The 24,338-nt window shown below is 44.3% G+C and overlaps 1 protein-coding gene across 3 annotated transcripts; it reads left to right on the top strand.

The window, feature by feature from the left end:
* Nucleotides 1–3,853: 3,853 nt before the first annotated feature.
* On the top strand, nucleotides 3,854–11,961 carry Zbtb14 (zinc finger and BTB domain containing 14). 3 transcript variants are annotated; one of them, XM_070029525.1, is made up of 3 exons: nucleotides 3,854–4,215; nucleotides 7,134–7,217; nucleotides 8,775–11,961. In XM_070029525.1, exons 2-3 carry the CDS (start codon nucleotides 7,215–7,217, stop codon nucleotides 10,119–10,121), a joined length of 1,350 nt encoding a protein of 449 aa, XP_069885626.1. In that variant the 5' UTR covers nucleotides 3,854–4,215; nucleotides 7,134–7,214; the 3' UTR covers nucleotides 10,122–11,961. The 3 variants fall into 3 exon arrangements, with proteins under 3 accessions (XP_069885626.1, XP_069885627.1, XP_069885628.1); XM_070029526.1 differs by lacking the exon at nucleotides 3,854–4,215 and adding an exon at nucleotides 4,327–4,388; XM_070029527.1 differs by lacking the exon at nucleotides 3,854–4,215 and adding an exon at nucleotides 5,214–5,528.
* Nucleotides 11,962–24,338: the final 12,377 nt, after the last annotated feature.

Below are 24,338 nucleotides of genomic sequence, written 5' to 3'. Positions count from 1 at the left end.
TCAAATTGCAATTCTCCTATCCACTTCGTGAATGGCTAGGGTTACCAGCATGCATCACCACAACAGGCCCACACTATGGTTTTTGCTTTGGTTTGGCATCTTTTGTGACTATCCTGGGACTGGAATTCAGGGTCTGGGCACTGTCCCTGAGCATTTTTGCTCAAAGCTAGCATTCTACCGCTTGAGCCAGAGCTCTACTTCTGGCTTTTTTTTTAAGGGGGTAGCTTATTTGAGATAAGATTCTCTTGGAAGTAGATCTGAAGTAGAGCACTAGTCTTGAGCAAAGCAGCTCAGGGACAACAACTCAGGCCCTGATTCTCACAGACTTTCCTGCCTGAGCTGGCTTTGAACCATGATCATTGGCTTTCAGCTTCCTGACTAGGTTTACTGGTGTAAGCCACCAGCCTGGCCACAACTATGGTTTTTCAACCGTGTTAAAGCACTTATCATAATGTGCACATGTGTAATCATGATGTGACTATTGGTTGTATGTGTCATTTAGGATTGGATATTGCACTTACTGTAGCCAGTTTTCAGAGCAGTGGGGATGGAGAGTGGCGGGGGGGGGGGGCATAGTACATTTTTCCTTCTGCAGATGTATTGGGTTTTGCTCAATGACAGCACAGAATGTATCTTCCTCATTCACTGGTCTATGGATGTCATCACCTCAACCTGGCTAGGCTCAGTTTGGGCTGGAGGTGATGAATGTCTCATTTCCTCAGCTCTTTGTCATTCCAGTCTGGACTACAGTGGAAGTGATGATGACTGGGGTATGTTCCTGTACAGCTCAAGGCAGGCAATACAGCACAGGCAGAACAGAATTCAGGCTGCCTCTCAAAGCCTCCACTCAGAAAGGGCCCATGCTGGGCTGGGAAGGTGGCTCAGTGGTACAGTGGTTGCCTTGTATGCCTGAGGCCCTGGGTTCAATTCCTCAGCACCACATAAGCAAAAAGAAAAAAGCCAGAAGTGGCGCTGTGGCTCAAGGGTAAAGTGCTAACCTTGAGCTGAAGAGCTAAGGAACAGCATCCAGGCCCAGAATTTAGGCCCATGACCGGACCCCCCCCCAAAAAAAAAAAGAAAAGAAAGGGCCCATGCTCTACTGTCCCTACTTGATGGTCAAAACCAACAGGATGGCCAAGGTCAATGTGACAGAGAAATCAACCTACTCACCTGGAGAACCACAATGACCTGACATTTCCAACACTTCCTTGGAGCTTCTTTGCAACCAGCCAGACCCTGACACCTCATGCTTCACACCACAGGTCACACAATTGTCAGAAATGTGACAATTGTGTCGAGAGGTCATGGGCATCCCAGGTAAGGACCAATATGCTACAAATGCCCCTAGCAGAGTTGCTGGGCTCTGAGTCCCGCTTAGCATGAACAGCCAGTGCTTTCATAGAGAAAGACTATTGGTATCAAGGCTGTCATGTCTGTTCTTTATTTCAGGAAGACTCTGGTGTTCACCCTGTGCCCTCATAATGTTCTCAGTATTGAATTCTAGGGTACCACTTGTTGCCAACTGATGCTTATTGTAAACCTCATGAGTGCTGGAAGGTATGTCATTAAAGATGGTGGCAGAAGGGAGGGACCTTCTATCTCCTTCCCATGGAGTAGTTCCCTTAACTCAGATTTAGTTCCATGGGCCCCATGACCAAGCAAGGAACCGCCAGACAGAGCCTCAGGGACATGCAGGAAGCAGAGTAACTAATACAAACTAAGATGTCAAGAATCATGTTGTTCCTTGAGAACACTTGACAACTCTTTTAAATTACTTTAGTCAAATATGTCTCATGCCTATAATCCTAGCTAGTCAGGAGGCTGAGATCTGAGGATAAAGGTTCAAAACCAGCCAGTAAAAGAAAATCTATGAGACTCTTATCTTCAATTAAGCACTAAAAAGTGGGAAATGGAGCTGTGGCTCAAGTGGTAGAGCACCAGGCTTGAGTAAAAACTGCTAAAGGACAGCACCCAGGCCCCCCAAGTTCAAGCCCCAATACAGGCACAGGCGAGCACACACACACACACACACACACACACACACACACACACACACACCACACATCACACCACACCATACCACACCACTGTGGGATGTGAAAAGAATATGTTTTTTACCATATTCAAAAATCACTCAGTAAGCAGATAATAAATACACAGAGGATAACAGGCACTGGTGGCTTATGCCTGTCTGTGATCCTAGCTAGTGAGGAGACAGATCTGAGGATCACAGTTTGAAGCCAGCAGGGGTGGGAAAATTCATGAGACTATTATCTCCAATTAACCACCTAAAAATCGGAAGTGGAGCTGTGGCTCAAAGTGGTAGGGAGCTAGCCTGAGTTCAAGCCCCACACTGGCAAAAAAAAAAAAAAAATACACTCTCTCTCTCTCACACACACATACACACATACACACACACACACACACACACACACATGCAGGATGTATGGAGATCTTTATGTGTGTTGTGAAAGCAGGGAACAGCCACAGTGATAATGATTACTAATAGCCAGACTAGTTCACATACTAACTATAATGGCTGATGACATAACCCTATGATAGGGTAATTACATTTTCCCTTAAACAGAAAACTTGACAGGATTGAAACAGAATTATCAAAGCAAAGGAAAATAAAGTGAGGAGCAACAGGGTATCCGTTTGAGAAGTATGAATTTTGCTGACAACCAGGTTCTGTCCTAGAATCTATCTATGGCACTTACCTAAGTAATTTTTTTTTTTTGCTTAATTATTTCACAATTGTTCTATCCGTTGTTTTCCTCCTTTCAGCGAGTAAGAAATTCAGGTTTGGGAAAGTCAGAAGTTTACCCATTGTTTGAACTGGATCAGATATGCCTAACTCTACAGCTGGCCTGATCGGTCCCTCCCCTTTACCATACAGACCTGCTGACCACTGTGCTTTGTCAACATTTTTTTTTAATGTCTACAAAAGCATCATGGGTTAATAGTACACCAACTGAAGCCATACAGAGTAGGCACGTATTTCTACATTGTTGACCTACGTACCTGCTCTAATTTCAGACATCGGATTAGGCGTTTTTACAAAACACGGTTGAAAATGAGTGCATCTAAGTGACTGTAAGGAGCCGTGACATTGCAGTCCGGCTGGGGGCTGCAGGGACTCCCCAGACCCTGTGTATCAGAACACGCAGGCTTCACCAGCTCTGGAGCTGTAACTTCTGAACAAATGGGGAACGTAAGATCGGTAGGCGCCCAGTTGCCACATCTCTCCTAGGGAAAGGCAAATGAAATCCAGCGCTGGATCACAACCGATGGGGAGCCTGTGGGTGATCTGGGGTCGGGGGGGATGTGGATTTAGCGGTAACCCCTCTCCTGAATGACAGGGTTACCTCTCACACTCCAGATCAAAGTTGGTCTGTTCGTGGGTTCGGAAACAAAAGCACACCGAGCAGCCGCGACCCCGCTGTTCCTGCACGGAGGCTGCCCAAGACGCCGGCCCAGGCACATGCCTGGCAGACGCCCGCGGCTGCAGCACCCTGTCCGCGCGCACCCAGGGGCAGCCCCGGCCCACGCACATGCACACGCACGGAAGCGCAGGCTCCCGCGTCCCCGGCGCAGTGCCTTCGCCGGGCGCGGGCGGGAGCGCAGGAGTCAGAGCGAAGAGGCGGGAGCTCCAGGCGGGGCGGGTGCCCGCGAGCGGCGGCGGCGCTCGTGCGTCGGCGACCTTGCTGCCGAAGCCCCGCCCACGCCCCGCCCACGCCCTTCTCCCGCGCGCGGGCTCCGCGCGCCCCGAGCCAGGCGCGTGCGCGCGCGTGCGCAGGCCAGAGCCCTCCGGGGCGGCCCCGTAGACACACGGTCGAGAGCGTCGGCAAGGTCCCGGATTAACCCTTTCCGTCCTCGCCCACTTAGGAGGTCCGCTCGAGTTCCGTGCCTGCGCAAGCCGGCGGCGCGCCTTCCCCCCCCCCTCAGCCCGCACCGCGCATGCACGGGAAGGGGGGGCGGTGGGGGTGTTCACGGCCGGCTAGACATTCTGTGCTCGTGCAGGAGAGGGCTGCTACCATCAGGGACGTGCACGATTTTCCCCACCCCGCCCCCTCCCCAAACTAAAAAAAAAAAAATCCAAAACATTGCCACCGTCGTGCCCCCTCCCGGGTCCCGCGTGCATCCCGGCCCGGCTCGCGCGCTCGGGGACGCGGAGAGCCCACGGCGAGCGTCGGTGGCCGTGCCAGGCAGCAGGTAAGCGCGGGCGGGGTGGTGCAAAGGTGCCGGGGCGTCCGCGAGGCGGGCACGGGGACGCGGGGGCACTGGCGGCTGGCGCGGCGGGGTGGCCCGGAAGAAGCGCGTTCCCGCCGAGCTCCGGGGCACCAGCCAGCTTCCAGGATGTGCGGCGCCACCGGCGGCGCGGCGCGGTGCGAGCGGGGACGGGCGTGGGCCGGGGCTGGGCGTGGGGATGGGGCCGCCCCGGGGGCCGCGCGGGCCGGCGAGCGGGCTCCGGCAGAGGCCGGGCGGCGGCGGCGGCGTCCCCGCGCGCGCGCTCGGCGGCCGAGTTCATGGCCGTCCCCGCTCGCACCGCCGCAGTGCACCGCGGTGGGGGTGGGGACGGAGACGGCCGAGCCGGGCGCGGAGCGCGGCCCGCGGGGCGCCGCCCCTCCGAGCCGCGGGCCCCGCCGCGCCGCCCCCCAGCCGTCTGCGAAGGCGTGGGGGCCGGGACCCCCCGCGCACGCACTCCGGGTGCGCCCGCGGAGCTCGGGGAGGCCGGCCGCGCGCCGCCTCCGCCCCCGGCCGCGGGAGGGAGGCAGGGAGGGCGGGGGAAGGCCCGGCGCGAGCCGGCCGGGGAGTGCGCGGGGCGCGAGCTCCGGGCTCGCGGGCGGCGCGGCGCGGCGCGGGGCTGCGGAACCGGCCGCACGCCCGCTCCCGAGCTCGTCGCGCCGCCGGGGCCGCTGCGGGCCGCGGTGCCTGCCTCCCGCGCTCGGAGCCGCGGCCCTCGGCCTGCGCCCGCCCGGAGAGGATGAAAGGGAAAGTGGCCCCGGCGCGACCCCGCTCCTGGGCCGCCGGCTTTTGTTGGGGAAGGAATACAAAAGGCTTTCTCCGCCCCCCACCTCCCAGGCCCGGAGGGGAGCCGGCGGGGCGAGGCCCGGCGCGCTCCGGGGCTCCGGCGCTTCTTGCCCCGCTTCCTCCCGGTTTCCGAGCTGCTTGTTTGCGGCCGGGAAGTCGGGCGGCCGCCATTGTCGCGGCTGCTTGGGGTAGGGGAGGCGGCGGCTGCTTATGTAAGTTCGGCTTTGCTGGAAGCCCCGCTGCCTGCTTTGTTCAGGCCGGTTTACTTGTGGAGGTGTCGTTGGAAGCTACATCTGGTTCTGCGTCTGTCATTTACACACAGACGGGCAATGGCTCTCTTTGGGGTTGACTCATCTGGATTTAATAGCGGGTATATCTATAGAACAAAATGAACCGATGAGCTCGTCGTGGTCTTTTTCTTTTCCGTCCTGAGAGATCTTGAAAAACCCAAGGGGTGGCCACATCCAAACTAGCCGAAATAGAAAAGCACGCTGGTAGGTTGCCATGACTACCGTTAGACACTGCTGATTCAGGTCCCAGGCACTTTCTAGCCCACTTAGCACTGAGTTAGTAGTGACCACTGGAAGGAAGTGTCGCGTAGGAAGGTTGAGCCTGGACTGCTCTCCCTCGGGGTGACTAGACCCCCAGGTTGCAGTTGGTGCACATCCGGGAGGCAGAGACAGACAAATGGAATGGTCAAGTCAGGAGCATCTTCAGAAAAGATCGTACTGACTCTTCACAACTCTGATCAACTGCTGATCAGACAATCCCAAGTATCCTAAATGATTTGTTGTTTCCTATAAAAGGAATTTCTTAGGGTTTTCAAGATACCGCATTCTCAGAAGTTGTAGTTTTGCACCCAGGTGGTTGTGTAGGAGTGTATTATAACCCATTATTCACGCGCCAGGCAGCTTATTTTGGGGTCAGTTCTTAGTAGAGGAAACTTTCTGGATAGGAAACTTTTATTCAGAATACTGGTCAGCAGGGTGGAGATTTTCAAATAAGAAAGCACACAAAAAGCTAAGTCCTAGAGCTAAAAATACCTGAGTTTGGGCCGGGAAGGTGGCTCAGTGGTAGAGTGCTTGCCTTGCATGCATGAGGCCTTGGGTTTTATTTCTCAGCACCACATAAGCAGAAAAAGCCAGAATTGGTGCTGTGGCTTAAGTGGTAGAGCCTAGCCTTGAGCTGAAGAGCTGAAGGACAAGGCCCAGGCCCAGAGTTCAGGCCCCACGACCGACAAATAAATGAACAAATAAATTTTTTAAAAATGTGTGGGTTTCTCAAGTGCAATCTTAGAAGTGTGTGCTACATCACATAGATATGTAAAGAACAGGACTCTTGCCCAGCTACTCAGAAGATTGAGATTTGAGGATTGCCATCCCAGGCAAGAAAGCCCATGAGACTGTTATCTCCAATTAACCATTCAAAAAGCTGGAAATGGAGATACATCTCAAATAGTAGAGCAGGATAGCTCAGGGACAGTACCCAGGCCTGGAGTTCAAGCCCCAAAACCAGCACACACAAAAAGGAAAGGATGTGTGTACTTATACAAGTCACAGGCTCCTAGAGAAATGGTAGTGGACTATATGGAGCATGAAGCAAGAAAGGTGAGTGAGGGACAGCCCCTGCATCTGAGCAGATACAGACATGGCTCTTCTAGCCAGGGGACAGCCTTTTAGTTTCTCTCCAATTTATCCTTCAGATTCCCAGTGCATAACCCTCAACAATTCTAGGCTATATCTGCTCCAAACCAGTCCTGGTAAGGTTACTGACAGCCACGTCTTAATACTCCCTAAAAAAAAAATGCCCAAGAGGCAAAATAAAAAAGGGTTTATTAAGTATGGGGGGGCTGGGAAGGTGGCTCAGTGGTAGAACGCATGCCTTACATGCACGAGGCCCTGGGCTCAATTCCTCAGCACCACATAAGCAGAAAAAGCAGGAAGTGGCGCTGTGGCTCAAGTGGTAGAGTGCCTTGAACTGAAGAGCTCAGGAACAGCACCCAGGCCCAGATCAACAACAACAAAAAAAAATTGGAATTATTCTTGGCTTAGAATTTGGGATAGAGGAAAATCTCACAATTCTTTGTTTTTTCTCTGTAGGTCTGGCGTGCCCCGGATCAGAATTACTCTGATCTGAAGATTTTGGTGTTCAGGGCATTAAGAAAATAGCCTCAGTTGTTCATGGTAACTATACCTTTGTATCTTAAATCTTGAGAAAAGGATTTTATGTTTACTTAGTGTCTTGGAGCTTTGTTTAAAATGTTATTGCTATTAGACAGGTACTAGTGACTCACAAATGTAATCCTAGCATCTCAGGAGGAGGAGATCTGAGGATCACAATCCAAAGCCAGCCTTGGCAGATAAATCCCAGACACTCTCTATCCCCAGTTAACCAGGAAAAAACTGCAGGTGGAGGTGTGTCTCAAGTGCCAGCCTTAAGCAAAAAACTAAATAAGCAAAAAGTCCCTGTGTTTAACAGCCCCCCAAAATATATACATAGTTATGTTACTATAAAAAAAAAAGATACTGGGCTGGGAAGGTGGCTCAGTGGTAGAGCGCTTGCCTTGCATGCCTGAGGCCCTGGGTTCGATTCCTCAGCACCACATAAGCAAAAAGAAAAAAGCCGGAAGTGGCGCTGTGGCTCAAGTGGTAGAGCGCTAGCCTTGAGCTGAAGAGCTCAGGGACAGCGCCCAGGCCCTGAGTTCAAGCCCCAGGACTGGCAAAAAAAAAAAAAAAGATACTGTATCAATTACTTTCAGGCTATATTATAAGGTGTATATAAAACATCAACTTTTTTTTAGATAGGGATCCCATCCCTAAGATCCCTTATGGTATCTGTGGTAATATTTCAAAATCTGGAAAAGTCCAAACCAGAAACATTTCTGATAAAGGATACTTAACCTGCACTTCCAAGCCACTATTACTCTTCCCAATGTCATCTAATTAAACCTTGATCTTCACTAAGGAGTGGTCCACAATTCAGAGATAGCACTGAATGTTTTGGCAGTGCTTTCTTCTAGTTCCACAATAGTGGTTTATGTCCTCTATTAAGGAAACATAGCACTCAGCACTATTAAGATATTTTACCAAGTCTTCCATGAGTTAGATGTTACAGACGAAACCAGCAAGATCCTTTCTTAAACCTGTTTAAACCTTGAAGTAAAATTATTTTACATTATTGTCTTTTAGTAGTCGGGGACAATGGGTTTTGGAGCACTAAATTCCAAATCAACTCCAGCCAAATGACCTGGATTTGAGTCTAGATTACATAGTTGTAGAATACTGGGTAGATTTCTGACTTTGTCTTCCTCATGGTTATTTTAAGTTAATAGACATTTAAAGTACATAGAATAACACCTGGCATTATTGAGTAAAAGTTGCTACTACTATTACTGTTATAACTTGGGAAATGTTAGGACACTGAAGTGAAGTATAGTTACCAATACGGAAACCTCTCAGTTTCATTCTTTTCAGTCTTGAGCAAAAAAAATCTAAACAAGAGTGTGAGGTCCTGAGTCTGAGAGCCATTATACATACAGAAACACACACAAATCAATATTATTACTATTAAAAATATTGCATAAAAGTACCTTTAAGCTATCCTTCTTGAACCACCCTTAGCATTGTCTTTCTGAAATGGTCAGGTTTCTATGATTGATCATAAAATACAAATCTGCCTGTGTTTTCTGTATGGAGAAGTATTTTGCTGATGATGACTAAACTTGGACACTTTTTTTGTAGGAGTTTTTCATCAGTATGTCTGAAACCATTAAATATAATGACGATGATCATAAAACTCTGTTTCTGAAAACACTAAATGAACAACGCCTGGAAGGAGAATTCTGTGACATTGCCATTGTGGTTGAAGATGTAAAATTCCGAGCCCACAGATGTGTTCTCGCCGCCTGTAGCACCTACTTCAAAAAGCTTTTCAAGAAGCTTGAGGTGGATAGTTCTTCAGTGATAGAGATAGATTTTCTACGTTCTGATATATTTGAAGAGGTTCTGAACTACATGTACACGGCAAAGATTTCCGTGAAGAAGGAAGATGTTAACTTAATGATGTCATCAGGTCAGATTCTTGGTATCCGGTTTTTAGATAAACTCTGTTCTCAGAAGCGTGATGTATCTAGCCCTGATGAAAATAACGGCCAATCAAAGAGTAAATATTGCCTCAAAATAAACCGCCCCATTGGAGATGCTGCTGACACTCAGGATGATGATGTGGAAGAAATCGGAGATCAGGATGACAGTCCTTCTGATGACACAGTAGAAGGCACTCCCCCAAGCCAGGAGGACGGCAAGTCACCCACTACTACACTCAGGGTTCAGGAGGCAATCTTGAAAGAGCTAGGCAGCGAGGAGGTCCGAAAAGTAAACTGTTACGGCCAGGAAGTAGAATCTATGGAGACCCCAGAATCCAAAGATTTGGGGTCCCAGACCCCTCAAGCCTTAACATTTAATGATGGAATGAGTGAGGTGAAAGACGAACAAACACCAGGCTGGACGACAGCTGCCAGTGACATGAAGTTTGAGTATTTGCTTTATGGTCACCATCGGGAGCAGATCGCCTGCCAAGCCTGCGGTAAAACATTTTCTGACGAAGGCAGATTGAGAAAACATGAAAAACTCCACACTGCCGACAGGCCATTTGTGTGTGAAATGTGTACCAAAGGCTTCACCACACAGGCCCACCTGAAAGAACACCTTAAAATCCACACGGGGTATAAACCCTATAGTTGTGAGGTGTGCGGGAAATCATTTATCCGTGCCCCGGACTTAAAGAAGCACGAGAGAGTTCACAGTAACGAGAGGCCATTCGCGTGCCATATGTGTGACAAAGCCTTCAAACACAAGTCCCACCTCAAGGACCACGAGCGGAGGCACAGAGGGGAAAAGCCTTTTGTATGTGGCTCCTGCACCAAGGCATTTGCCAAGGCTTCAGATCTGAAGAGGCACGAGAACAATATGCACAGCGAAAGGAAGCAAGTCACTCCCAGTGCCCTCCAGAGTGAAACAGAACAGTTGCAGGCTGCAGCCATGGCTGCTGAGGCAGAGCAGCAGTTGGAAACAATAGCCTGCAGCTAGAGGTGAAGGGATAAACTGGAACCCCTGGCCTGAGAGGCAACAGTGAGATTGCATCTATGGGAGAGAATCCCTGTGAACACCGGTGACTGCTGTGGAAGCACACCTAGTGTACTCACTGGACTTTGGCAGTGATTCGATATTTTTAAACTTTTTAAGGAAATGGAGTTCCTAAGTTCTGACCAAACAGTGTGACTGTCTTGTGTAGTGTCTAGTATTCATGTTGCCAGGAAGCTCCTCTCCCCTTCTTTTCTATGGTTTGGAGAACTCCAGTGACCAGTTTAAAGAGAGAGACTTCTTCTATGTCACTTTTAATTCCTCTCCACTTGGCAGGCTGGAGAGCATGCTGCATAGCATAAATAACTGAGTAAATCGATTTCCTAATCATCAAAGTGTACATGACTTATGGTCAAAACAGCATTTTTTAATGACTTAAAAAAAGTATTTCATACAGGAGCAGAAAATGTCAGCAGGTGGTTGACCCAGGAACACTGCGCAGGTCTGAAACCAAGTTCTGGAAATGCAGAGCGGTATTAGATTATTTGGTTTGTTAATTTTTTTTATATCACTGTTTTTTTACTGTTACTGTGAACAAACAATAATTGCTTTGCTGAACTGTTTCTCCATCCATGTTGATTGCCCTCATACCTACATCAAAAGCTGTAGTCACACATATTGAAGGCTAAGCAAATCCACCACAATGCTTGTGGTTTGGGGACTAAGTTCCTAGCTTTCTCCTTGTTGGGGGCATTGCCACTCTGCAGAGGTCGGGAATTGTGGAGTGGACCCATGATGAGAGGAGTAGGAAAAGCTCTCAAGAGTCAAGGTTTTCACATGTGTGACAGTTCCAAGATGTCCTAGATCAAAATGATTCAGAATTGATTTTGAAATTGGACTTAACATTTAAAATCAAAATTAAGACAAAAAGCAGATACGCTCCTTCAGATAACTTATATACAGTTTAACAATCTCATCAGGCTTCTCAGCTCCCTATAACATGGTTTTTCCATTAAGGACATGCACTATGCTTACTTAAATAAATTTAAATTTTTTAAGTGTGTAAATAGTAGTGTTGGTTTTATATATTTGAAGTTCAAGGAGACAGCTGCACTTTTTTTTTTTGCACATTGGATAAAAATACCTTCCTATCTGCAACAGATGCCATCAGATCATTTTAATTAATACGTCAGACCAAATGTTTATGTTCTTGAAGTATAGTTCATCCCTGGTTACAGTTCTAAATAGAAGTTGATGCCTTTTTGTAACGGCAAATCAGAATTATAAACTCTTTTCAGATTTGGTGTACTAACTATTCTTTTAACCATTTCCTTAAGAATATATTGAAATGCAGACAATTGTTTGAATTATGTTCTGTAAGAAAATATTAGTTATTTAGAATGTGTCAACTTGTAGAGATGCCAACACTTTAAAGTTCAAGTTTGGTTGCTAGGATTTTTCTTTTTAAAAAAATACATTGGAGTAATTTCATAGCTTGCTGCATTAACACCTGTAATTACTATTGTGGGGAAATTTTTATTTTTTAAATTGGTGTAAGTGTTATGCCAGGATTGTAGAATTGAAGATGCTACCTTTAAAATTTTTTTATTTATTGGTAAATGTTTAATTTAGTTAAAAATTAATTTTCCTTAAAAGTTGTTTATTCTGTACTAAAAGTAGTCCTGTCACTGTTTTTATGTCATTGGTAGAAGGGGAGCTTGACTGGTTCCTAGGCTGTTTTAACCAAAGCAAAGGTAAAAGAATTTAACATCTTGTCTGTAACTACTTCAGCAAACCATATTTTGGGCCTTCATTTTTGTATATAAAAGAAAATACGCTTCTATCATTCCTGTTCTTATTTATTCCACATGTCCAAAATTCTACCACAGTGTACTTTCTATGCTATTTTTCATGGTTTTACAGATACAGGTTACGTATGGCATTAAAACCACATAGTCCCCCCCAAAAAAGCTTAGATTTCGGCATTCTGTTTGTATTATGCAAGCGCTTTTCATTTGGGCAATTTTTTTTAATTTTATTTTATTTTATTTGTGAACATACTGTACAGAGGGGTTACAATTACATGGGCAGGATAATGCGTACATTTCTTACCAAGCATTGCAGCCTCCTCCTTTGGTTTACCCTTCACATCCCTTCCCAGCCTCCCCCCTCCCCCCCAATCCAATCCTTCTCCTTACCCCCCCCTTAACCCCCCCTCCCCCCCGTACCGACGTTGTAAAGCTCGTTTTGGACATGACAACTTGTACTTCTCATTGTTGCAACAGGTCCACCTGTATCCTTAAACAACTGGTTTTTCCCCATCTCCTCCACAAGTTATACTGACATCAAATATAGTGAAAGCAGGGGTTATACTGTGGGGAATGACATTGCCCCATTTGTTAGGAAATGGAAAAACTTGGAAAAAATTATATTAAGTGAAGTAAGCCAGGCCCAAAGAAACATAGGTCCCATGGTTTCCCTTATTTGCAATATCTAGTATATGTATGAGTCAAGCAGAAAAGGTCAGATAATGTGATGTCAGGAAAATGAACCCTTAGATATCTATTTTAATGTTTTTTTCTTTCATGCATGTGTTTCTAACGCATTTATAAGATTATCTCTTTGGGCAATTTTTTTTTATTAGAAGTATATTTGTGTTATAATTTCTACTATGGGCACTGGGTTCTTTGTGTGGGTTGAGGTGCATGTTTTCTTCCTTTCTTTCCTTTCTCTCTTGTGTCGTCCTCAGTCATACATTGCTGGGTCCTGGTCAGTAACACTCCATGTCCACATTTCTAATAGTCCCTTAGCAAAGCCATCATGTTAGATTCTTCAGAGGAACATCTAGTACTGTAGGGAGTTGATTCTGCAAGGGAGAAATTCTAAATGTCAATATTGCTACAATTCTGTTGTATAAAAGACAGTGTCCACCAACTTGATGCTTTACTTGTCTTATATTGACATTGATTAAGAAAGCTTACAGGCTCATGCCTGTAACCAGGAGACTGAATTTGAAGCCAGCTGGGGCAGAAAAATTAGTTTTACTCTTCTCACCAATTAACCAACAAAAAGCTAGAAGTAAAGCTGGGAGCTGGGCGCTGGTGGCTCACGCCTGTAATCCTAGCTACTCAGGAGGCTGAGATCTGAGAATGGCGGTTCAAAGCCAGCCCGGGCAGGAGAGACCGTGAGACTCCTATCTCCAATAAACCACCAGAAAACTGCAAGTGGCGCTGTAGCTCAAGTGGTAGAGCGCTCGCCTTGAGCTGAAGAGCTGAGGGACAGCGCCCAGGCCCAGAGTTCAAGCCCCACGGCTGACCAAAAAAAAAAGAAGTGAAGCTGGGGTTCCAGTCGTAGAGCACGAGCCTTGAGCACAAAAGCTCAGAGACAGTGCCTCCCCCTTCCCTCCCCCCCCCCCAGGACTGGCACAAAAAAAAGGAAATTTTAGGAAATGTAATCTGAGGGTAATGCATTATCAGCTGTTACTATAAAAATCTGAGATAGTCTGCCAACAAAAAATGGGCTCTGAGTTTTGAAGGTTTCAATTCATGATGGGTAAAGTCCTGTTTGGAACCTGTGGCGCTACATGGTAAGAGCAGGTGATGTTGCAGAACCACCTAATTCATGGCCAGGAAGCAAGGAGGAAAGCTGAAATCCCACTGTTCCTTTTCAGAACTTAAGAACTTAAAAGACCTCCCACTAAATCCTGCCCCTAAAGGTTCTACCATCTCCCAATAGTGCCACAAGCTAGAGTCCAAGCCTCTTCATGCATTAGGGAGACACAAGAGCCAAACTATAAGCAGGTAGTTTCCCTATCATTAGCTTAGTTACTAATCGTGAGTGGTTAGAAATTACCACCCATTAATGGTTGTGGTTCCCATCAAGTGAGCTTAATACTAGTAAACTCCTGGTGTTTTGTTTGGAAATAAGATTTAGACAGCTGCTGGTGATTCATACCTGTAAGTCTAGCTACTTGAGGCTAATATCTGAGGATCTCTGTTCAAAACCAGCCTGGGCAGGAAAGTCTGAGACTCATTGCCAATAAACTACTCAGGAGAGCTGGAAGTGGCACTGGCTCAACTGGTAGAGTGCTAGCCTTGAGCAAAAGAAGCTCAGCAACAGTGCCCAGGCCCAGAGTTCAAACCCCAGAACCAGTACACACAAAAGCCAAAAGTGGAGTTATGGCTTAAGTGATGGAGAGCTAGCCTTGAGCAAAAAGGCCATGAGTTCAAGCTCCAGGTTGTGATGCAAATAGATTGTATTGTATAAGTCTATCTGTAGTTCATTCATTTGGAACCTGGAATTAATTTTCCTGTATTAATACTGTCAATCTGGTTGGTTTATAGAAAATCTGGAAACATTGGGAATATTTAATGAACTACAGTAATAAGCGTTGTGGTATAGAGATCTGATTAGGGAGCCATAACCTTCCAGAAGAATGGAGAACTGTCACTTTCCTCTAAAGTCTGTCTTAATTTTTTCCTATTCTCTTTTTACTGGGAACTTTCTCTCTGTGGACTTAATCAAAATGAGCCTTTAACTCTGCAATTGCTTTAAGATATGTAAATGTGATGTGTCACCTATATACTATGCATAGAACATCCTTTCAGGCAATGGGCTGGATCCTTGTGATTCAAGGACAGATTGGGCCACTGTCTAGCAGAAGGCATGTGTTCCTTTTTACTCGAGCCTTCTGCATCATTTTAAGAAATGGAAGTATTTACCCTTCTCCTGTAGTCCATGATTCCTTCAAGGTCATCATACTGGGTGAAATTTATGATACATTTCAGCAGTTAATTGTTCTTGTCATGATTTCAAGAGATATTCTTGGGCTGGAAGCATGGCTCAAGTGATACAAAGTGTATACCTAGTAAGGGAAAGGCCCTGAGTTGAAGTCCCAGTATTGTCAGAGACATATCTGTCACCAGAGATTCCTATTACTTATTTGACTCCTTTTCAGTATGACAAAGATGAAGTGTGTTTTAGTGGAAAGACTTTTCAAGTCAAAGTTTAGATGAGTTTTTAACTACTCCTTTTTTATATCATCTCTAAAGTAATGTCAGATTTTTACCTTTCAGGAAGATTGTGATATACAACAATGTTCACAGCAATCGCTGGTCTGCACCACAATGGTTTTTTGTTGTTGTTGTTTTTCTGTTTTTGGTGGTATTACTGGGATTTAAACTCAGCCTTGGGCTTGCTAGGCTGGCACTTTTCTGGCCCTTTTTGCTTCAGTAGCTTTTGTTTTGAATAGTTCTTAGGTTTACATTCAGGCTGTCCCGTTCCATTATTCTCTTCTGCTTCCCCATAGGTAGGATGACAGGCACATACCACTTGCCATGCCCTGATTGAGATGAGGGGCTTTGAATTTTGTACCTGAGTTTGTCTTAAACTGTGCTCCATCCAGACACCTTGTGAATAGCTAGGGTTACAGGCATGGACCACTTACTGTGCCGGGCTTGTTCTCCACTTTTTTTTTTTCTTCTTCTTCTTTTGTGTAGGTACGAGGTCTTGGAATCAAGGCCTTGCACTCCCGCTTGGCTTTTTTGCTCAAGGCTGGGACTCTACTACTTGAGCCATACTTACACTTTCAGCTTCTGCTGGTTAGTGTTGATAAGAGTCTCAAGTCTTTACCGCCTGGGCTGGCAGATTCTTAGATCTCAGCCTCATAAGATCTTAGGATCTAGCCAGGATTACAGGCATGAGTCATCTGTGCCTGGCTTTGCTCCTCACATGACGTGTGTATATGTGTGTGTGCCAGTCCTGGGCTTCATCTCAGGGACTGGGCACTGTCCCTAAAGATAGAATTCTACCCCTTGAGCTACAGCTCTGCTTTCAGCTTTATTTTTCTTTCTGTGATTAATTGGAGAAGCATCTTACAGATTTTTCCTGCCTGGGTTAGCTTTGAACCCAGCTTGTGCCTCAATTCTTAAAGAGCTTCCATTTTTTTTTCTTTCTGTCTGAAACCAAGACTTGAACTCAGTATCTGATGTTTTCACTCACACTCACTGGCTGGCACACCACCACCTGAACCACACCTCCAGTCCCTTAATCACGGGATTGAAGCAAATTAGAAGTTCTTTTTGCCTTGGCACCTGTCAGTTCTGCAAACACTGGCCCTGAATTAAGAGTGTAGACCTCATTTAATCTCCTTCCCTGAAAATGCCTGTACGAGCTGCATTTACCATTCCTGTGTTCTTCGGCCCATTTACATCTTTAGTCTTGCAAAGGTGTAATAATCTCTGAATTTTCTTTGGTTTTGTAATTACCCATCATCTGTCTATTTTTAAGTATGTCATTGGAAAAATAGCCAAATGTAAGCCCCAGCCTTTGAGTGGCTTCCTGCTTTTCTAGGAGAACACGAGAACAGTTAGAACTGCAGTTTTGAGAGCCAGCTTTTAACTCTTATACATGAAATTGTGCATTTAGAAAATACTATATTATGCTTTTTTTAAGTTGGGTGTATTTTAGGCTACACCTAACCTTTCCCTTTCTGGTTTGTATAAATTCCAGGATTGTCTGTGATTTCCTCCCCAAAGAGCTTAGATTACTATCTAAGAAATCTGAGGTTGAGAATGTGGCTTAGTGATAGTGTGCTTGCCTAGCATGCATAAAGCCCTGGGTTTGATTCCTCAGTACCACATAAACAAACAAACAAAAAAAAGCCGGAAGTAACACTGTGGCTCAAATGGTAGAGTGCTAGCCTTGAGCACAGGTACAGTGCCCAGGGCCTGAGTTCAGGCCCCAGAACTGGTACAAAAAAAAAAAATCTGATTTTCCTTTTGTTTTGGAATAGCTGTTTTTTCTTTAGAGGATATTTCCATGAGCCATACACAAAAGATTTTTGTTCTTGTTTCTGTTTTTGGTTAGTTGGTTTGTTTTTAACACAGCTGAGGCTAGAACTCAGGGCCTTGTACTTGCCAGGCAAGTGCTCTTCTGTTGAGCTAAATCTCCAATCACCACAAATGTATTTTGTAAATAAATACTATGGATGACATTGGACTGGGTACGGGGACTGCAGCAGACAATAAGATGAATGCCATTCCTATTTGTCTAGTATGGAATGACTTATCTTTCTACATTTTGCAAAATTTTCAAAGACAATTCAGTGATCAGAAATATGCAATAATTTTAACAATCTGGTATGTAAGCTAGGCACCAGTGGCTCACACCTGTAATCCTAGTTACTCAGGAGGCTAAGATATGAGAATCAAGGCTCAAAAACAGCCCAGACAGATAAATCTGAGAGCCTGTTATCTCCAGGTAACCAGCAAAAATACACTAGAAGTGGAGTTGTGGCTCAGGTGGTAGAGCACCAGCCTTGAGTGAGAAAAGCAAGGAAAAGATGAATGAGAATGTGACACCCTGAGTTCTAGGTCTAAGACCAGCACAAAAAGGGGGGAGAGGGCAACCTATCATGTATGTATTTTAATCCATTTTGTGGAATATATTTTAGAAAGTAAGGGTTCTTTTTATATTGTTAGGAGATTCAATGGTACCAAAATCATTCTCAATTGAACTCAGAAAATATATTTATTGGATATTACTGTTTCCTATAAAAAGAATTTATTGTTATTATTATAAAGGTGAAGTACATGGGGAAAAGGGCTTGGGAGGGGGAAAAAGTGGTAGAAAATGAGGGAAGAGGTGATACTTTCAGAAAGAAATGTACCGATTACCTGACTTATGTAACCCCTCTGTAATCACCTTTCAATAAAAATAATAAATAGAAATGGAAGAAAGAATAAAGATGAAATACAAAGGGTTACAGTTAAGTAAGTTAGGTAAAGACTACATTTCTGCCAGGCACTAGTGGCTCATGCCTATAATCCTACCTGCTCAGGAGGCTGAGATCTGAGGAACACATTTCAACAACAGCTAGGGCAGGAAAGTCCATGAGACTCTTCAAGCAACCACCAGAAAACTGGAAATTGTACTTCAAAATGGTAGAGTGCTACCCTTGAGTGAAAAAGTTCAAGGACAGCACCTAGGCCCTGGGTTCAAGCCCCATGACCAACAAAAGGTACATTAAAAATGTTATTGTTATTATAAAGGTTATGTACCGAGGGGTTGCAGTTGCATAAGGTAGAGAGTACATTTCTTTTTGGACAATATCACCCCTTCCCTCACATTCTCACAGTTTTCCCTCCTATCCCCCTAGAAGGATTTTTCATTTCCCTTCTGGATACTATATTTCAGGAAACAGAATAATAAAAAGAGATGAAAACACCAAGCATACTGATATAAATGGGGCAAAAAAAAAAAGATCATCTGGGCTTCTCAGCAGCTTTGACAAGGGTATTAACTCGGAAGGTTGAAGGCAAGGTGTATAGTGAGCCAGTACATTCTGCTCAGCAGTGGTTCATAAATAAAAGCAGCTAGTAGGTGTTCATCTTGCATTCTCCCACCAGTGAAGGGTAAAAATTTGGGGATAGCAAACAAGCTATTTGGGAATAAAGATACATCAGTTGGTTTTAGATCACCAAAGGCTCCCTAGATATGGAACTTTGGAAGTCTATATGAAAGCACCTTGTGCTATTTATTTGGGACATTGTCATCTTGGTGGGAGTTGATAGAAGCTCTCGTTAGGAGAGTCTTCCAAGTCATCACTAACTTGCTTGTTTATTTGCTTTTTGCTTTCTCATTTTTGATTTTCAGTGACTGGAACATCAGTCTAGAGAATCAGCGTTTTAATAATAAAACCTAGTACATGTTGAATAGGACCAGATTTCAGGCACTATATACACAATCTCTATGCTTTATGACAACGCTTGGGTATTCTTTGCTGGTATAGACACCAAGATCCAGAGAAGTTTGAGATCTTGCTCAGTTTTGAGCCCTTATCAAAGCCAGGGCAGGAGAACAGGTCCCTCTGCTTCCAGAACATGTACTCTTGTCGGCCTGTGCTCTTTGTCATACCAGACAAGGAGGAGGTGTGCCCCTAAGAGCATCCTTACTGGGCTCAGGCTGATCACAGAAGAAATCGAAGGAGAGAGAGAGAGATTTGTACAAACAGCTCCATCTAGGTTTCATTCTGAACTGGTCCCAATATTATTTCTCCTAGAATGTCTCATGCAAGGGGCCAGTTGCTAATTCAGCTTGCTCTTCCCAGTGTAGAAGCCTGCAGTTAGAACCTCCTGCAAGAGTGTAATACAAAACTACCAGTTTTCTTCTTCATGAGCTCCATTATTCAGTGAGCATGGGAAACCTCTCAGGACCAAAGGCCATTGTCTTCTACTTTGAAACATCTTCAACCCATGGTCAGGCACTTGTGGCGGACACCTGTAATCCTACCTACCCAGGAGGATGAGATCTGAGGATCTTTTAGGATTCAAAGCCAGCCCAGACAGGGAAGTCTGAGAGATACTTATCTCCAATTAAGTAACAAAAAGCTGGAAGTGGAACTGTGGTTCAAGTGACAGAGTGCCAGCTTTGAGCAAAAAAAAAAAAAAGCCCTCAGAATTCAAGCCTCCACCCACCCACCCCCACACATCTTCCATCCATAGTCTTCCCTTCATCCCCTTTTTCATCCTGGAAGGTGTTAGAAAATATGGATTCAGGCTCTATATCCATTCCATGCATGCTCTGTCACTACTTTGGAGTCGTTGCACAGCTTTTTTTGTTTTGGTCGGTCGTGGGGCCTGAACTCTGGGCTTGGGCGCTGACCCGGCACTCTTCAGCTCAAGGCGAGCGCTCTACCTCTTGAGCCACAGCACCACTGTTTCTTAATTTCTTCTATCAAAATGCAAATAATGACTTGCTGCCTAGTTTTACATCACTTTTACTTGTTGTTTCAAAAGATAAATTCATTTTTATCTTGTAAGTTATGAATAGGAAATTTGTCTTTACAATCAGATATGATTGATTTAAAGTATTACTGACTCAGCTAGACTGACAAAGGTAGAAGTCTATCATAGAGAAATAAATCATGGTTCATTCTTAGAGTTTATACTTAATTAAATGGAGAGGTGTGTGTGAAAGCAGGTCCTTTTCAGTATATGTGATGAATTAATTTTAGATGCTATAAAGTTAAATCATTTCCCCTCAAACTTCTATGAGTTATGAGATCATAGAATTCATTCATTTGTTGGTTTGTTTGTTTTGGACAGTATGGAGGCTTGAATTCAGGACATTATATTTGCCAGGCAGGTGCTCTACCACTTGAGCCACACCACTTGGCCCAAACCCACTTGGGTTTTTTGTTTTTGTTTATTGTCAGGCATAGGTCTTGAACTCAGGGCCTGGGTGCTGTCTCTAAGCTCATTTTGCTAAAGGCTAGTGCTCCACTTCTGGTTTTCTGGTGGCTAATTTGAGATAAGAGTCTCACAGACTTTCCTGCTCAGGCTGGCTTTGAACCACAATTCTTAGATCTCAGCCTCCTGTATAGTTAAGAGTATACCCATGAACTACCAGTCACTGATCATATTTGCTTTTTTTAAGCGACATGTTGAAAATTCAAACACAAACCTAAATTTGGATGATAGGATGAAACTAGATTGTATGGTAATTAATATGTATGATATCTCCCTCTAATTAGTCTGCAATATGAAGTAGATATTACTATTCTCATTTTACAGGAAGGAAGCCAAGAAGAAAAAGAGGGAGGAAAATAGACAAAAAGGTATAAAAGGAAGGAAAGAGGCAAAGAGAAAAAAGAGATGCAAGCCTAGGTTCTTTGTTAATATCTGAATTATATACAACCTGACACAGATGATCATGCACAGGGTCTATTTCATTTGTATGAAGTTTTCAGCTGTTTATCTCATATAAAAAATGAAGATTGAGATATTGGACTTATTATTTATAATTTATTTATAATTTTGCTATATTTGATTATTCTTTCAGGATGTAGTATAAACTTGTTCAATATGAGCTGGGCCATTAGCTAGCCATTATATTTCTGAATTGTAAAGCCTCTAAAATGTGGGCTTCTTTCTACTGCAAAATGTTGAAAAATAGTGACAAAATCCAGTGTAGAACTTTAGAATATGGGCTCAGTTCAGACTGCCTGTGTGAATTCTGGTTCTACCACTAAGTTAGTGGCCTTGGAAAGTCACTGAAGCTTTCTAGACTTCATTCTGTAAAAGGAAAATGATAATATGAGAGCTCGGCGAGACACACTATATAAAAGAATTATATAAATTGCAGGCCTTAAGTAACTTTACCGATTAGGAAAGTAAATAATGAATAACCCAAGAAACCAGGGCAATAAAAGAAGACATTATTATAAAATGCTAAAGGAAACTATAATTAAGGACTATGAAGGAGGACACAAATATTCAGGGCTATGAGGTCATAGAAAGAGGATGAGCTCAAGTTATTCACTGTGATTCCTGGAAATCAAGAAATGAAATAGAGCCATAAACAGTATACTGAACTTTTTTTTTTTTTTGGGGGGTCCGGTCATGGGGCCTGAACTCTGGGCCTGGGCATTGTCCATCAGCTCTTCAGCTCAAGGCTAGTACTCTACCACTTGAGCCACAACACCACTTCCGGCTTTTTGCTTATGTGGTGCTGAGGAATTGAACCCAGGGCCTCATGCATGCAAGGCAAGCGCTCTACCACTGAGCCACCTTCCCAGCCCCAGTATACTGAACTTTAATGAGGCTGAGTTCAAGAAATCTAGGTGGCACTGGTGTCTCATGCCTGTAATCCTAGCTACTCAGAAGCCTGAGATCTTAGGATCACGATTCAAAGCCAGCCCAGGAAGGAAAGTCCATGAGACTCCAATAAACTGCCAGAAAACCAGAAGTGGTGCTGTGACTCAAGTGGTAGAGTGCTTGCCTTGAGCTGAAGGACAGCTCCCAGACCCACAGTTCAAGCCCCACAACAAGGAAGGAAGGAAGGAAGGAAGGAAGGAAGGAAGGAAGGAAGGAAGGAAGATGCCCGTGTAATTGTAACCCCTCTGTACAGTATTTTCACATTAAAGAGAAGAAAGAAAGAAAGAAAGAAAGAAAGAAAGAAAGAAAGAAAGAAAGAAAGAAAGAAAGAAAGAAAGGAAGGAAGGAAGGAAGGAAGGAAGGAAGGAAGGAAGGAAGGAAGGAAAGAAAGAAAGAAAGAAAAAGAAAGGAATGAAGGAAAAGAAAGAAAGAGAAAGAAAGAAAGAAAAATCTATGTGAGCTAGGTGAGGGTAACATATTTGAACACATGGCTCTGTTAGAGATAAATGGCATCAGACCCCCAGGCAACATCAGCAAATGTTCACTCTTTGGTTTGATTTCCACATCTGCTTTTTATTTATGACTACCTTGTGGATGTGTACACTCAGTGTGTAGTTATAGTTGTTCCTGATGGGGCTGGGGATTTAGCTCAGTGGAGGAGCTCTTGCCTGGCAAGTGCAAGGTCCTGAGCCCTGAGTTCCACCTTCAGCTCTATGAGGGAAAAAAGCCATAAAAGACAAAAATAAATAAATAAAGCAGCTAGAATTAATCCTAATTCAATAGTATGACGAGTGTAGTAACCTTAAGAGTACCAAAGAATGCAGACCAAATGTGACATGAAAAAATGGAGAATGGAAAACAGCTTTGAAGTCCATTATTTATGAGCACAGATTCAAATTAATCATTCTTTCAGGTTCAAATGAATCATTCTTGCTGGGCACCGGTGGCTCATGCCTATACTTCTAGCTACTCAGGAGACTGAGATCTAAGGATTGCAATTCAAAGCCAGCCTAGGCAGGAAAGTCCAAGAGACTCTGATCGCCAATTAACCACCAGAAAACTGGAAGTGGCACTATGGCTCAAGTCGTAGAGTGCTTGCCTTGAACTCAAGTGCTCAGGGACAACACCCAGGCCCAGAATTCAAGCCCCAGGACAAAAAAAAAATATTTTCTTAAAACACTATTTTATAATTTTTATTCTCACTTAATGCCACTAAAATCTCAAATATTTTATCAATTTAAATCACAACCAGTCAATGTTCAGTCATCTAAAAGTGTATTTTTAATTTAAAAATCAACATTGTTCTTATTCTAAAACACACTGATTAAAATTGGTTACCCGTTGCTTGAGAAGTTATCCTATTGTTGAATTAAAGTATAACTAAGTGTGTCTTTCCCTCAATTGTATATTTTAATTTAAATAATATTATTTAAATTATTCTAATGTATGCCATCGTATATTAAAACATGTGAATTCAGGGCTGGGAAGGTGGCTCAGTGCTTGCCTTGCATGCATAAGGCCCTGGGTTCGATTCTTCAGCACCACATATGCAAAATGCAAAAAGCCAGAAGTGGCTTTGTGGCTCAAGTGGTAGAGCACTAGCCTTGAGCTGAAGAGCTGAGGGACAGCGCCCAGGCCCAGAGTTCAGGCCCCATGACCGGACCCAAAAAAAAAATATGAATTCATGGGAAATTATTACAAAGCTTTATCTAAGTTTTCATAGTTAAACAAATTGCTTTTAAAGATCTAAGGACCCCTATTCCAGATCTTGATGTCTAATAAGGCAAACCAAGATTCCCTGGAGAAATGGCGATTCTAGAGTTCGAGCTGAGAATATAGGATGAGCTTGAAAGTGTTGCCAGAAAGTGCTCAGAAAGCCCAAAAATGGAGCATAGCAAAAAGTTATGGGAGCTATCCTGAAAAAATTTACAGCTTTAACAAGCTGAATGACAAAACTCAGTGTTCATGCTTGATCATAATCTGCAAAACACTCATGAATGCATGCTAATATCAACAAATGACTGAATAATTAAATCAAAGGGAGATAAGATAATACTAAGGTTCCATCCCAGTGCTACATAAACACACTCACACACACACACGTACACACACATTTTAAATTTTAAGTAACTTATGCAACTACTCCACTATCTAGGGAATAGAACTTGTTTTCCTATCTCTTACGTGTAGGTCGTGCATGGTGGCTTGCTTCCATATACTGTACAAAGATTAGAGAAACTTTCAGGCACTGATGGCTCATATCTTTTACCCTAGCTATACCCAGGAGACTGAGATCTGAGGATTGTGGCTCAAAGCCAGCCTTGGCAGGAAAGTCCATGAGACTCTTATCTCCAATTAACCATCAAAAAGCCAGAAGTAGAGCTGTGGCTCAAGTAGTAGAGCATTAGCCTTGAGCACCAAAAACTCTGGGACAGTGCCCAGGCCCTGAGGTCAAGCCCAGGATTGGCACATGCACACACACACATACACACACACACACACACACACACACACACACACACACACACAGAGCGATTAGAAGAAACCTGGCCATTATGGTCTCCTT

Source organism: Dipodomys merriami, unplaced genomic scaffold (genome assembly GCF_024711535.1).
Source record: "Dipodomys merriami isolate MVZ:Mamm:240054 unplaced genomic scaffold, mDipMer1.0.p SCAF_2, whole genome shotgun sequence".
NCBI lineage: Eukaryota > Metazoa > Chordata > Mammalia > Rodentia > Heteromyidae > Dipodomys > Dipodomys merriami.
Note: the sequence above shows the minus strand (reverse complement) of the source record. Positions and strands in the feature narration are given on the sequence as shown.